The sequence below is a fragment of the Medicago sativa genome, chromosome 3 (genome assembly GCF_051527215.1).
Source record: "Medicago sativa cultivar Bolivia chromosome 3, Bolivia_mono, whole genome shotgun sequence".
Classification (NCBI taxonomy): Eukaryota; Viridiplantae; Streptophyta; class Magnoliopsida; order Fabales; family Fabaceae; genus Medicago; species Medicago sativa.
Window position 1 is genome coordinate 44,188,616 of NC_140751.1, and position 15,861 is coordinate 44,204,476.

Below are 15,861 nucleotides of genomic sequence, written 5' to 3' on the forward strand. Positions count from 1 at the left end.
AAAATCCTAATTTACACCCTTTTTTTTTGTTACTGATTTACACCCATTCAAGAATATTATTATTATTATATCCTTAAAAAAAAGAATATTATCATCATCATCATCATCATCATCATCATCATCATCATTATATTATTATTATTATTATTATTATTATTATTATTATTATTATTATTATTATTATTATTATTATTATTATTATTATTATTATTATTATTATTAGTACTACTACTACTAGCGAAAAGACGGGCACCACGTGCCCGTCTTTCCTCTCTTTTTATTATGTTAAAGTTTGAAAATTGTGAATAGTGTTTTTTTATGAAATTTTGACTAAGACTAAAAATATAAATGTTTGTTGCTTTCAAGTTATAACAAACCAAACTAATCATGATTATCTTATTTTAATGACACCAATAATATAACAAAAAAATAATCTAAATTCTTTTTTTATTGACACCAACAACAATTTTATTATAGAAAAAGTTGTTTAAGGGTATAATTGAAATGATGTAAAAGTAAGTATAAATATACTCATCTAGTTTGTTACACTTTTTAAATGACAATGGAAAAAAAAACAAAAAAAAAATATTCATATCGTGTTTGTTACATTTGTTTTAATATTTAAATTTATTCTTATCTATTTGTTACATGTGTTATTTGTATTGAAAATAGAGTTTATTTTTGAAAAGAAAAATTCAGTCCAAAATTGCTGAAAGATGTAGTTTTCTTTATACATGTAGTACATAAAAACTAGTGGGTGTGTTCTAGCAAATCCTATATATATATATATATATATATATATATATATATATATATATATATATATATAGATTATATTTGATTATGTACCTCTGAATATGGTAGGTTTGTGCGGGCGGATGAATGTACTGTGGATAGAGGTAGAATAGATTATGCTAGAATCCTTTTATCAACAACTTCTCTGGAGGTATTGAATAAGACCGTGGCTTTACAGATTGACGGACAAAAATATTCTATTAAATTGGTGGAGGAGTGGGGTTGTAATCTAGGAGAGGATGCGTTTTTGACAGAGGGGTTTTGGATCAGCAGGAACAATGTCGATGATATACCTGAACACGGTGTTAGTCACGGACTAGAAGAGCTAGATAAAGAGGTGGATATTTTAATTGAGGATATTCATAGGGAATGGAGTAATCATGAGGCAAAGGTTCCGATTGCAGTAGTAAAGCATGATGGTACTCAGGGAGGAAACGACATTAAGCATGGGGCAACAAGGGATGTTGCTTGTACAGACATGTCTGTGCCACAAATCAAAGCAGACATACCTGTTATTTTGTCAGAGTCTCAACCTGAACCTGTTTCTTTTTCTAACAACGGTGCTTCTCACAAAAATACATCGATGGTGGATGTAAAGAAAAAACAGAAGAAAGTTGTAGGCTTCAGGCATTCATCGCCTAACTTAAAAAGAATAGCTCGGATGCCTGTAAAGTTAGAAGGGAAATTTTGAAAATTTTGAAAAAGCAAGCTAAGGATCGAAAGGTGATGATTTTAGCTCGTTCCACAAAAATCAGAAGCAATGATGGGACGTGCCCTTCAAAGGTATCCTCAAGTACCTCTATTTCATCTGTTAATAAAGATTGGGAACACTGGGTGACAGCACAGGGTGGTTCTGAGGCGGCTACGACTGATGCTTCAGCGATAGGTGGTTTGATTGGTGTTACATTTAAAGGGGATAATAACAATCGTTTTACTGTTATGTCTAAGGAGGGAAGGCGTGGTCTTAGAGAGGAGGTGGGGAGGATTTTGTCGAAAGGCGAGTCAGGAGGGAGTGGTAGCAGCTGTTAGGAGGGAGTGAGTGGGTGTCAGTGTTGGGGTGGTGTGTGTTTTCGATGAAGATTATTTCTTATAATGTTAGGGGTTAGGAGGTGTGGAGAAGAGAAGCGAAGTTAAGAGGTTGCTGTTGGATAAAAAACTGTTTGTTTTATGTTTACAAGAGGCTAAATTGTGTGTGGTGGATGACATGTTGGTGAAGGCTATTTGGGGAAACACTCTGATGGCTTACTCTTTTCAATCTTTTAATGGAGCTTCAGGGGGTTTGCTAACGATGTGGGATTGTAATTATGTTCAGGTGTTGTTGACAACAAGGTTTCCTCATGTATTGATTATTCAAGGTAGGGATCTTAAAACTAATCAAAATTTTGTGATAGCGAATGTCTATGCTCCGTGTGATACGACTTAGAAGCAGGTGTTATGGGAAAGACTATTGCATTTTACAGTGTCTCTTGGAGATGCTAATCTCTGTTTATGTGGTGACTTCAATTCTATTCGGTCTTTAGATGAAAGGAGGGGGCGTGGTGTTGGCTTTCGACAACATGACTCTGACATTTTCAATAAGTTGATTAACGAAGGTTATTTTGTCGACTTGCCGATTTATGGTAGACTTTTTACATGGTATCGTGGTGATGGGTATTCCATGAGCCACTTGGATATGTTTTTTCTTTCTACTTCATGGTGTGAAGCGTGGCCGAATTGCATTCAAGTGGAAAATCAAAGGGGTCTCTCTGATCATGTCCTTTTGATTCTGTATGTGGACGACGACAACTGGGGCCCACGCCCTTTCCGAATGTTGAAATGTTGGGCGGAGTTACCTAGTTACGAGCAGTTCGTGAGTGAAAAATGGGTATCTTTTAACATTGAGGGGTGGGGAGCTTATGTTTTGAAAGAGAAGCTTAAGTTGTTGAAGGGAAGTTTAAAAGAATGGCATCAAAATCATACTCAGAACTTGGAATCCAGGTGCACCAAGTTGAAGGAGCAGATGTCAGTTCTTGACATCAAAGGGGAGACATCCGTTCTTGAGGAAGAAGAATTGGCTGATATACATGACCTTTCGGTTTATCTACATTTTGGCACGCGTTCAGACGGGTGTGAGTTGGCAGCAAGCAAGGATGAAATGGTTGAAAGTGGGTGACGCTAATACAGTTTTTTTTAATTGTATCATGTCTTCAAGACGACGCCGCAATGCCATTCAGTTGCTTCAGGTTAATGGTACTCAAGTGGAAGGGGTGATCAATATTCAAAATGCTGTTTATAACCACTTTTCTTCTCATTTTCGAAGAAATCACGTGGAGAGACCAGGGGTGGAAAATTTGCGGTTTCGACAACTGTCGGTGTTAGAGGCCGGTAATCCTATTAGGCCATTTATGTTAGAGGAGGTGAAACAAGCAGTGTGGGATTGTGATAGTTTCAAGAGTCCGGGTCCAGATGCGTCAATTTTGGTTTTATAAAGCAATTTTGGCTTATTGTGAAGGGAGATTTTTTGCGTTTTATAATGGAATTTCATCGTAATGATCGACTGACAAAGAAGATTAATGCAACATTTATTGCTTTAATTCCAAAGGTGTTAAGTCCACAACGGTTGAATGATTTCCGTCCTATACCGTTGGTGGGTTGCATGTATAAGGTGCTAGCTAAGGTTCTTGCGAATCGATTGCGAACTGTTATTGGTAGTGTTGTCTCTGATGCTCAATCTGCTTTTGTTAAAGGCAAGCAGATTTTGATGGCATTCTGGTGGCTAATGAGGCGGTGGATGAGGCTCGCCATCTTAAGAAGGAAATGTTGCTTTTCAAGGTGGATTTTGAGAAAGCATACGACTCGGTGGATTTAAAATACTTGGACGCGGTAATGCAAAAAATGAATTTTCCAACGTTGTGGAGGAAGTGGATGTCTGAATGTGTAAAAACGGCTACTGCGTCAGTGTTGGTTAATGGGAGCCCTGCGGAAGAATTTTGTATAGAACATGGGCTTCGACAGGGTGATCCTCTTTCACCGTTTCTGAGTGAGTAGACTTCTTTGTCTTGGGATTGTTGGATAAGTCTAATGACATAATCTGGATCAAACCAAGCCATTAAACCTTAATTTTATGTAACCCTAATTTCTAATCTAGATTCACCGTTTTAACATGAATTAACCATTATCAAACTGTAGAAGCGAAAGTGGAGGGTTTGATAATTGTTAATCCATTATTCCAAATATCAATTCATAAAACGAAAGTGGAGTTTTGATATTCGAACAAGTGAATCTAGACAAGGATTGCGAAACATGAAAATAGTCTAGCAAACCTTGAGACATATAAAGTTTCGAGCTTCAAGGATTCCAAAGGCAATCACCCATGAAAATAGGTGTGGTTGTTGGAGGAACACACTCACTGAGACCGAAAGGAGATGTGATAGGCTAAAGAGAAACTTGTCTTTAGAAATTAGGACTATCGTAAGGTTATAAGTTTAAGGGTTTGTTTGTAAAGGATTCGTCATTACGATGAACCAATAATCCCAAGGCTCTCTTTTTATTATTGTTATTTATTTTCAACCAACTAAACCTCCTCTTTTATAAACTTTCTTCTCCTCTAATCATTCTTTTAAAGTTAGTTAAATTGAAGAACTCCCTAGCGGAACGATACTCTCTTTTACTACTACTTCGATAGACCGTGCACTTGCGGTTTGGCCTATCAGTTTCAAGCTGTAATAAGTGTTAAATCAAAGCATAACAACCTTAGGTAATGTTTTCTATCGTTTTGGGGTATTAAAGATTCCAAAATGGGGGATTTTTGGACAATTTAGAAGTAATCCTGAAGCTTAAACTCTGTTTTCCAGGTCATTGATTCAATTCAAATATTTTTGATTCGTATCAATCTTTATTTGGAAATTTTTAAATCGAATCACACATCATTGATTCGTATTACTGTTTAATTCTGGTCTTTTTATTAACCTTTGAATCGATTGAGAGATCTCTGATTCGTATGACAACATCAGATTTTCCTTTGTTCAAATGTTCGAATTGAATCAGACTTTTACTGAATCGAATCACTACATTGTTTTTGCCTAAAACCTTGTACATATCACTATTCCTATATGAATATAATAATATCAGTGTTAGGGTTAAAGAGGATATGATGAAGGCCATTAAGGAATTAGTTTCCAATGTCTGCTAAGTAAGAGTGGACGTCAAAACATGATATGTTTAATATGATACATTTTAAAAGATGATTTGAATTGATGAGATATTAGATGTTGCACAATGATGAATCGTTTGGTGATGTGTGATGATGTGTTAATTGACGATGTGTGTTGATTGATGATGTTGATGTGTTAATTAACGATGAGTATTGATGAGTTATTTGTCGTTGTGATTGATGGGTAAAGTTTGGCATTCATGCATTCATAGTCGAGTCTATTTAAAGATGTTGTATTTTGATGGTGTTGTATTTATAGATGGTGGGATAGAATCACTAACATAACTCTGATATCAAAAATTGGTGAGTAGGTTTGGTACCAGCATATAGGTCGAGTTTAGGATAATTGCATTCATAGAGTGTTTGAATTCCTTCAGTCGAACTAAAAGACTTGGAACTCTTTAAGAGTTAAAAGTCTGTCGAATTCTTCTATTGAATTCTTGCTGAATCAAGTTGTTCCTTATCTTACATTTGAAGAACCTCTTCTTCGACTACGACTTTATTGTCGAAAACAAACACTTGAAAACTCATGATAACAGTGTTGCACTCAATGCTGCGAGTGTCGAGTCATGCTGGTATGGGTTTGGTTCCGACGTGTACATTTCTTTGTAGCGTTAGCTAGCATCCAATCTTCCGTCAAATGATCTGTTATCTCCATCACCTGTGTGCAGAGTTCGGTTACATCTTGTCAGGATTTTAAATTGTAGTGTTTCCAAATGTTCAAGAAGAGGGAACCTTTAAGCGCCAAATACCTGACCATAAGTCCGGGCGCCTAATATGAGAGGTGTCCAACAACTCTTCCACACAAAGATGATAAACACTTTTAACATAGTACATAACATGCTTTCCACTTTCCAAACCAGTTTATCATCCATGAACTTTGTTAAGGAAAATCTCAAAATAACAAAAGTTATGTCAGTGCTGAAACTTGCTGAACCAATTCCTGAACCATTTCTTTTAAAAAAATGTACTATTTTAATTTATTTTTTTGACAAAGGTAAACGATATTCATTCATTCAAATTGATAGAGTACATCAATACAATACAAATCCAAATTCACTAAAAACAAAAAGGATGAATTTGTGAACAAACTCACAACATCCATGTTAATAGCATAAAACGGCAAAGTATTTATGCCTACAAATATGACTAATATGACTATATTCAAGTCTCCAGAATACTCATGTCTCCGGATCTGCAATGTTGACGACGCCAAAGTCACTGCCATTGATCGGATCTGCACTTGCTCAAAGCTAATCTTTCAACCTGAATCAAACAAACACCGCACTAAGACGGGAAATCAAAAACACACCACACAATGACGGGAAATCAAAACAAACAGAGTCGTTCAGAGACGACGAAACGAAAAAAAACAAACGAAAGAAAATAGAAAATTTGTGAAATCACTTATTCAATTATTATGGAAGGGAAAACAACTTGGAGGGGTGATTTTTGGGTCAAAATTGACCCTAAATCACCCCCTCTGACAATAAGAAAAAGAAGAAAGAGGTGACGGCTAGCGTTTGAGAAGGAGAGAATAGAGAAAACCGAGAAAAAGATTTTAATTTATTTTAAAAATCTACTATTTCTTAAATGCTATTTTTTAATTTGAAAATTTGATAAAAGAAATTCTGTCAATTCTTTTTCCCACAACACAGTTAAATAACTTTAATTCCTTAAAAAAAAAAAAGTTAAGTAAATTTAATGCCTTGATTTTGTCTTGATTCTATTTCTAAAAAAGCACAAGTATCAAATTAATTTTTTTTGTCGGAATCAAATCATGTTTTAATGGCAAATCAATAACATAATCAATCAAAGTAAAATCTAATCTCTGACCAAAAAAAAAAATCTAATCAAACTGCCCTGCACTTGTTCTATTGTACTGCACAAAACTTCAAATTTCTCAAATCCGACAAATTCACATTCGCATCAATTTCTCAAATTTCTCACTTCACACGTTAACATCTCTCCGCTAAGTGTTGAACTCTCCGTGTGTGTGGTCCACCACCAAGAACCACTCCTGCTCCCTCATAATGTTGAACTGAGATATGATACAACTGTTGGGCCTTCTTGAGGAGTCAACACTGTTGTGGATCGACACGTTGAAGAAAGAGAAAACACACAAGTGAGAATGATGCACCATCTTTTCCAAAATTTTAAGGCTTAGGTATGAGTTTTTTCGCTTAATTTTGGTTCCACTTCCACTCTTTTATCCATTGTTGAGCTTTAGGTGGCACTTGATAAATCACAATATTTTCCAAAGTATGGCGAAATTCTAGCCCGTGCTTGGCACGGGTCCACATACTAGTATTAGTAAATTGAGGTCTCGCAGGGTAGGAGATTTGATCTACTTGCGCACCAAAGCCTTGCCCCCTAATAATATAAAACTTCTCTCTACCTCTCCATCTCTCTATTTCTTTTACTTATTTCGATAAAGGAATGTTGAGTGCGACTGTGTTTTGTGGGAAGAGGCATAAGCAATGTTCTGGCGTAACGGAATATGATGATTATTTCGAGTGTTTACCAGACGATCTCGTTATTTCAATCTTCTGCAGGCTTAGTTCTACATCAACTTCTCCTTCTGATTTTCTCACTGTTTTATTCGTATAATTCTCTCTCATTTCTACGCTTTTTTTGGTTGTTTTGTTTCAGAACTTGATGATGTGATTTTGTGGAACAGATGTAGAAGATTGAAATTTTTAGCTCTTCATTCTCTTGTGTTATCCAAAGCTTCTCCCAAAACTTTCTCCATTGCAACTTTCTCAACACAACGATTTCTCATACTCTGTGCCCAGGCAGGGAATGTCCAAGCATTTTCTACTTTCGCCGCCACGGTAACCCTAATTTACATTTAACATATGAAGCACAAACACTCCTCGGATTAAGTGTGTTCTGGTGTCGGACACGTGTCGTGTCCGATACCGACACGACACCGACACTTATAATTACACCTAATTATGTGATTTTTTTTCTTCAAATTATTAGTGTGTTGGTGTCGGTGTCCGTATCCGTATCCGTGTTTCATAGCTTTTAACCCTATTGACTTAAATATGCAAATAGTCCTCACAAATATAATTGTTTTGGTTTTAATCTATCTATGTAAAAACATGACCATTTGCATACGTAAGCCTACATTATATATGCATAGATTTTTACCTTTGTTGTATGTTGGTTAGAAACTAGAATAATGATAGCAACACACATTTTTTGGATAATAAGGTGTAAAATAATCTGGGTGATCATGGGTTTATAGCTCAGTATATCTAATTTTTGTATTTGATACACATTACTAAAGTATCAAGGATTCGTTGTGTGTGTATTTATTGGTCATTTGAGAAGGTTCCACTTCCACCAATGCTTGTCATTTGAACTCTTAAGACCTCGATTGTGTACTGATATGATATACTTTTTTTCTTTGAAAAGTTATTTATTATAGTTACTGAAGCAATTTCAGTGGTTTTCTCGTAATAGTATTTGGTTGCTTGGACAATGAAAGTTTATCAGAATAGTCTCCTCGTTAAAAAATTACAATGTCTTCAATTTTGCTTTTGGTTTCATTCAGTGTTCATCAACAATGGCCAGATGGAATGCTATCTTATCTCTTCCAGTACAGAATCCTCTCAACTTGGAAATTTCTTCTGATGACCTAGTTTGGTCAAAAGTGGAAAGTTCACATGATAAATTAGATCGAGTTGCTCTAATCCCATTTTCCAGAGTTGATGATTTTGTCAAGGGTGAATCTCAAAATGAAGAATGCCCTACAATATTTAAAGTTCAAGCAAGGTGTCGACGCTCTCCATCAATACCTTTCAAGCAAAAGTTTAATAGCATATCAGAGTATATTTCGTAAGTTGTAATGCCTTCACTTGTATCCCTTATTCAATGATATTGTTTTTGTATTTCGTTGAAGGGTACATTTTTATTCCATTTCCATGTAGGTATTGGTGTTCCTATGGTCCATATGACCATAGAAAAGGTAGAGTATTGCGGCCAAATACCAAGCGAGGTTGCACCTGTCACTTCATTGTGAAACGTTTCATTGCTGAACCTTCGGTTGCCCTGATCATATACAACGATGATAAGCATGTGGATAAAAAGGGTGTTCCGTGCCATGATTAAAAAGGCTGCTGGAACACGTACTATGTTAGAAGATCTCTGACTTCGGGTTTTATCTCTTCTATGTGTTGAAGTCTCAGTGGAGACCATTATGCAGAGGCACGATCAAATAGTTTAGAGGCAAGTAGGTCTGTGCAACCTGATGGCCTTTTGACTAACTGTTGAACGTGTGTATCAGCAGTTGTTGCTGCCAGCTGCACTAATTGAATTTGTTTTTAATATTTCAGTTTTTTAATTAGCTAATAAAGTAGTGGCTAAAGATTAGGAGTTAGTTACTACATAATAGTTTTTATTTAAGTTACAACTTTGTATTTGATATTAGTTTTGCAATTCAATAAAGTTTCAGTTTTCCTCTTCCTATTTTACGACTTTACTGTTGAAAACAAACACTTGAAAAGTCATGCTAACAGTGTTGCAATCTGTGCTACGAGTTTCGAGTCACGCTGGTATGGGTTCGGTTCCGACAAGTACCTTTCTTTGTAGTATTAGCTAGCATCCAATCTTCCGTCAAATGATGTCTTCTTCTCTCCATCACCTGTGTGCAGAGTTCTGTTAAATCTTGCAAGGATTTTAAATTGTAGTGTTTCCAAATGTTCAAGAAGAGGGAACATTTAAGCGCCCGCCAAATACCTGACCATAAGTCCAGACGCCTAATACGAGAGGTGTCCACCAACTCTTCGACACAGATGATAAGCACTTTTAACATAGTACATAACATGCTTTCCACTTTCCAAATTAGTTTATCATCCATGAACTTGTTAAGGAAGATCTCAAAATAACAGAAGTTATGCAGTCAGTGCTGAAACTTGCTGAACCAGTTCTTGTACCATTTCTTTTAAAAAAAATTACTATTTTAATTTATTTTAAAAATGTATTATTTCTTAAATGCTGTTTTTTAATTTGAAAATTTGATAAAAGAAATTCTGTCAATTCCTTGAAAAAAAGTTACGTAACTTTAATGCCTTGATTTTGTCTTGATTTAATTTATACAAAAAGCACACGTGTCACATTAATTTTTTTTGCCTGATTCAAATCATGTTTTAATGGAAAATCACTTACATAATCAATCAATTTAAAATCACTTGTTCTATTGTACATTTGTATTGCTTTGTGTTGATTTTAGACCATCCACAATGGTGGGTGCTTCACCTATTTAGCACTACATTAAATAGGCACCCCCATTGTGGAGTATAACACATATGGGTGGTGCTTATAGAGGAAGGTGGCTATGGAAGCACCCTCTCTCTCTCTCTCTCTCCATTTTTCGTGGGTCCCATTTAATAAATCTTAGTAAAATATGAATAAATTTTGTTAAAAATGTATTGATGTAGAGTTATTTGTGGGACCAATTTAATAATTTCTTTTGAGGTGCTGGGTTGAAAAAAATTGGTGCTTATTAAGTATTACCGTAAAATTGGTGATGTGGATATAGGGGACCCACTTAAGCACCCGATGTGGGATGCTCTGTTGTGGATGATCTTAGTTGTCAATATTAATGAATTGGAAAACACCAAATTCAATATGGAAAATTGGAACCCAACTTCTATCCGAGTTTGGATCTTCTCCATTTATCAATATCAACCCAAAAGGAAACTAAAATAGCCAACCCAACCTGTTTTATTTCATTTCATAATATTGGAACACAAAATATGATGCAACAACAAACCATTTATAATTATTTTATACATTATTAATATTCTCAACCAAACACAATTATTATTTCACAATATTATCCCATTACTCAGTGTTTGATCGAGGGTGCTCGAATAGGAATTTCTTCAGTGAAGGCTGGTTGAAGATGAACACATTGACACTCGTGTGCAACACATGCAATATACATGTGACATTCTGGTATTTTTTCTTTATGACAATCACTATCTTTGTTACAGTATTCTCTTTTGGCTTGTGATTCCATACACATATCTACATACACAAATAATACATGAACATAATTAGAACAATAGACGAAAGAATTTACAGGTAAATTGGTTAATGTAAAAATTTCAAACCCTCATTATATTGATTTGGAACCTGAAGCAATGATAAAAAAAGCCAACAAGAACGCCATCTTAACAGAAGATATCTTTGTGGTTTCCATCTTTTTTATACAATATATTCTTTACAAGTATGTTTATATAGACAATGATCCTGGCTTTCTTTTGACAAGTGGGTGTGGGTATATATATGAAATGTTTTTTAAAATTTTTAATAGAAAATCAAATAAAAAAATGGTGAGCCACCTTGATCATTAAATACCTTTGACTTATATTTATAACATACTACTCGTAAACATTTTTTTATGGAGAATACTTTAAATCTTTCAAATATAAAATAAAATTAACTTGAATTTTTTTGACAAGAAATTGACCTTACTTTTAAAGTAGTATATTTATGTCTTATATATTTATGGCATATACTATGAAATTGACAGGATATTACAATAGTTTGTCCGCACCGCATCATAATATTTATTCCTCTCTCTCACATACATTTTAATTTTCTCTCTCTTATCGTGGATCTTCTAATAGAGACCCCTCTTTTTTTTTGTTACAATTATTACAATGATATAACAATTATACAATGATATTAATTCTTATTTTATTCTTTTGGCACCTGAAAATCATCATGATATTAAGCAGATATTATTTTCAAAACAAATACCAAGCAGGTATGTTATAAATATAAATAAAGCAGATATTAAGCAGGTATAATCTCTCTCATTGAATCTATGTTTAATAAAATTTTTTGGGGAGGGAGTGAGGATAACAGGAAAATTTTCTGGATTGCTTGGAGCTCTGTTTGTTTGCGTAAGGAGTATGGAGGGTTGGGGGTGAGGAGGTTGCAGAAATTTAATAATGCTTTGTTAGGTAAATGGTGTTGGCGGATGTTGGTGGATAGAGGCGGATTATGATATAGGGTTCTAGTAGCGCGGTATGGTGAGACGGCTGGGCGGTTGGAGGTTGGGGTCCGGAGTGTTTCATCTTGGTGGCGGGAAATAGCAAAGATTAGGGATGGGGTAGGCGATGTAGAGGGTGGCTGGTTTGTAGAGAGGGTGTCGAAAAAGGTGGGAGATGGCACTAATACGTTCTTTTGGTATGATAGGTGGCTTGGTGATACTCCTTTTTGTACTAGGTTCCGTCGTTTATTTGACTTAGCGTCTAATAAACTGTGTACAGTGGCTGATATGGTTGCTCTTGGTGGGGAGGTTGACGGAGAGGCGTGGGGTTGGAGGCGAAGGTTGAGGGCGTGGGAGGAGGAGTTACTAGAGGAGTGTAGGCAATTAATTAATGGTGTCGTTTTGCAGGCAGCATAATATTTCTGACAGGTGGCAATGGGACTCTGATTCTGATGGTGATTATAGTGTGAGAGGCATCTATCATCAACTTAAAACTCAGGTTGAACCTCCAGACGTTACTATGGGAGATCTTATCTGGCATAAGCAGGTGCCACTGAAGGTTTCCATTTTTGCTTGACGTTTGTTGCGGGACAAGTTGCCGACTAAGAACCATCTTCTGAGGCGTGGCATAATCAATGTCGAAGCAGTTAATTGTGTTTCAGGGCGCGGTATGGTAGAGACTGCGTCACATTTATTTATTCACTGCGACACTTTTGGTTCATTGTGGCATCTTATCAGGTCTTGGCTCGGAATATCAGGTGTCGACCCCTTAATAATGATGATCATTTCATACAGTTTACTCACTCTACATGTCACACAAAGGCTCGTCAATCATTTCTCCAACTTCTTTGGTTACTTTGTGTTTGGACGGTTTGGAATGAACGTAATAATAGACTTTATAATAATATCCAAACCACCGTCGAACAACTAGCTGATAAAGTAAGATTTCATTCTTTATGGTGGCTTAAAGCTAACAAAGCCAATTTTATGTACGGTACACAAAGATGGTGGTCGGACCCTTTATTATGTTTGGGTATCGACTGACCTTTGCTTTGTCTCTTCATTGTACGTCTGACTGTTATTAGGGGTGGCACTTTTAGTACATCTTGTACTTAGGTGTTTCACTGTCGTTGTTAATATATTCCATTTTTATGCCTTAAAAAAAATTATGGTGGCTTAAAGCTAACAAAGCCAATTTTGTGTACGGTACACAAAGATGGTGGTCGGACCCTTTATTATGTTTGGGTATCGACTGACCTTTGCTTTGTCTCTTCATTGTACGTCTGACTGTTATTAGGGGTGGCACTTTTAGTACATCTTGTACTTAGGTGTTTCACTGTCATTGTTAATAGATTATATTTGATTGTGTACCTCAGAATAATGTAGGTTTGTGCGGGCGGATGAATGTACTGTGGATAGAGGTAAAATAGATTATGCTAGAATCCTTCTCTCAACAACTTCTCTGGAGGTATTGAATAGGACCGTGGCTTTACAGATTGACGGACAAAAATATTCTATTAAATTGGTGGAGGAGTGGGGTTGTAATCTAGGCGAGGATGTGTTTTTGACAGAGGGGGTTTTGGATCAGCAGGAACAAAATGTCGATGATATACCTGAACACGGTGTTGGTCACGGACTAGAAGAGTTAGATAGAGAGGTGGATACTTTAATTGAGGATATTCATAGGGAATGGCGTGATCATGAGGCAAATGTTCCGATTGTAGTAGTAAAGCATGATGGTTCTCAGGGAGGGAGCGACATTAAGCATGGGGCAGCAAGGGATGTTGCTTGTACAGACATGACCTGTTATTTTGTCAAAGTCTCAACCTGAACCTGTTTCTTTTTCTAACAATGATGCTTCTCACAAAAATACATCGATGGTGGATGTAAAGAAAAAACAAAAGAAAGTTGTAGGCTTCAGGCATTCATCGCTTAACTTAAAAAGAATAGCTCAGATGCCTGTAAAGTATAGAAAGGAAATTTTGAAAATTTTGAAAAAGCAAGCTAAGGATCAAAAGGCGAGGATTTTAGCTCGTTCCATAAAAATCAGAAGCAATGATGTGACATGCCCTTCAAAGGTATCCTCAAGTACCTCTATTTCATCTGCTAATAAAGATTGGGAACACTAGGTGACAACAGAGGGTGGTTCTAAGGCGGCTATGGCTGATGCTTCAGCGATAGGTGGTTTGACTGGTGTTACCTTTAAATGGGATAGTAAAAATCGTTTTAATGTTATGTCTAAGGAGGGAATGCGTGGTCTTAGAGAGGAGGTGGGCATGATTTTGTCGAAAGGGGAGTCAGGAGGGAGTGGTAGCGGCTGTTAGGAGGGAGTGAGTGGATGTCAGTGTTGGGGTGGTGTGTGTTTACAATGAAGATTATTTCTTATAATGTTAGGGGGTTAGGAGGTGTGGAGAAGAAAAGCAAAGTTAAGAGGTTGGTGTTGGATAAAAAACCGTTTGTTTTATGTTTACAAGAGACTAAATTGTGTGTGGTGGATGACGTGTTGGTGAAGGCTATTTGGGGAAACACTCCGATGGGTTACTCTTTTCAATCTTCTAATGAAGCTTCAGGGGGTTTGCTAACGATGTGGGATTATAATTATGTTCAGGTGTTGTCGACAACAAGGTTTCCTCATGTATTGATTATTCAAGGTAGGGATCTTAAAACTAATCAAGATATTGTGATAGAGAATGTCTATGCTCTATGTGATACGACTTTGAAGCAGGTGTTATGGGAAAGACTATTGCAATTTGCAGTGTCTCTTGGAGATATTAGTCTCTGTTTATGTGGTGACTTCAATTCTATTCGGTATTTGGATGAAAGGAGGGGGCGTGGTGTTGGCTTTCGACAACATGACTCTGACATTTTCAATAAGTTGATTGACGAAGGTTCTTTTGTCGACTTGCCGATTTGTGGTAGACTTTTTACATGGTATCGTGGTGATGGGTATTCCATGTGCCGTTTGGATACGTTTTTGCTTTCTACTTCATGGTGTGAAGCGTGGCCGAATTGCATTCAAGTGGCAAATCAAAGGGGTCTCTTTGATTATGTCCCTTTGATTCTGTATGTGGACGATGACAATTGGGGCCCACGCTCTTTCCGAATGTTGAAATGTTGGGCGGAGTTACCTGGTTACGAGCAGTTCGTGAGTGAAAAATGGGTCTCTTTTAACATTGAGGGGTGGGGAGCCTATGTTTTGAAAGAGAAGCTTAAGTTTTTGAAGGGAATTTTAAAAGAATGGCATCAAAATCATACTCAGAACTTGGAATCCAGGTGCAGCAAGTTGAAGGAGCAGATATCGGTTCTTGACATCAAAGGGGATACATCCGTTCTTGAGGAAGAAGAATTGGTTGAGATACATGACCTTTCGGTTAATCTACATTCTTTGGCACGTGTTCAGACGAGTGTGAGTTGGCAGCAAGCAAGGATGAAATGGTTGAAAGAGGGTGACGCAAATACAATTTTTTTTAATGGTATCACGTCTTCAAGACGACGCCGCAATGCCATTCAGTTGCTTCAGGTTAATGGCACTCAAGTGGAAGGGGTGAACAATATTCGAAATGCTGTTTATAACCACTTTTCTTCTCATTTTCGAAGAAATCACGTGGAGAGACCAGGGGTTGAAAATTTGCGGTTTCAACAACTGTCGGTGTTAGAGGCCGGTAATCTTATTAGGCCATTTACGTTAGAGGAGGTGAAACAAACAGTGTGGGATTGTGATAGTTTCAAAAGTCCGGGTCCAGTGGCGTCAATTTCAGTTTTATAAAGCAATTTTGGCCTACTATGAAGGGAAATTTTTTGCGTTTTATTATGGAATTTCATCGTAATGGTCGATTGACAAAGGGGATAAATGCAACATTTA

At 36.5% G+C, this 15,861-nt stretch overlaps 1 protein-coding gene and 2 long non-coding RNA genes across 3 annotated transcripts; 2 read left to right on the forward strand and 1 right to left on the reverse strand.

Annotated features, from left to right (window-relative positions):
- The first annotated feature begins 7,391 nt into the window (after window positions 1–7,391).
- Window positions 7,392–9,463, forward strand: LOC146937609 (uncharacterized). Its single transcript, XR_015033303.1, has 3 exons — window positions 7,392–7,821; window positions 8,550–8,833; window positions 8,926–9,463. It is a non-coding gene; the product is annotated as an uncharacterized LOC146937609 (long non-coding RNA).
- Window positions 9,464–10,702: 1,239 nt separating this feature from the next.
- On the reverse strand, window positions 10,703–11,248 carry LOC146937610 (uncharacterized). Its single transcript, XR_015030989.1, has 2 exons — window positions 11,135–11,248; window positions 10,703–11,026 (listed from the first exon to the last, which is right to left on the reverse strand). It is a non-coding gene; the product is annotated as an uncharacterized LOC146937610 (long non-coding RNA).
- A 2,628-nt stretch (window positions 11,249–13,876) lies between these two features.
- Window positions 13,877–15,765, forward strand: LOC146937611 (uncharacterized). Its single transcript, XM_085749476.1, has 3 exons — window positions 13,877–14,077; window positions 14,129–14,269; window positions 14,374–15,765. Exons 1-3 carry the CDS (start codon window positions 13,877–13,879, stop codon window positions 15,763–15,765), a joined length of 1,734 nt encoding a protein of 577 aa, XP_085605602.1.
- The last annotated feature ends 96 nt before the right edge of the window (window positions 15,766–15,861 follow it).

Bases quoted from the DNA above. Each gene is read 5' to 3' on its own strand.
- LOC146937611 (XM_085749476.1), top strand. From the start codon at position 13,877: ATGGTGGATGTAAAGAAAAAACAAAAGAAAGTTGTAGGCTTCAGGCAT. The intron at 14,078-14,128 runs GTATCCTCAAGT...TGGGAACACTAG, and splicing joins ATGTGACATGCCCTTCAAAG to GTGACAACAGAGGGTGGTTC. The intron at 14,270-14,373 runs GTGGGCATGATT...TTTACAATGAAG, and splicing joins TGCGTGGTCTTAGAGAGGAG to ATTATTTCTTATAATGTTAG.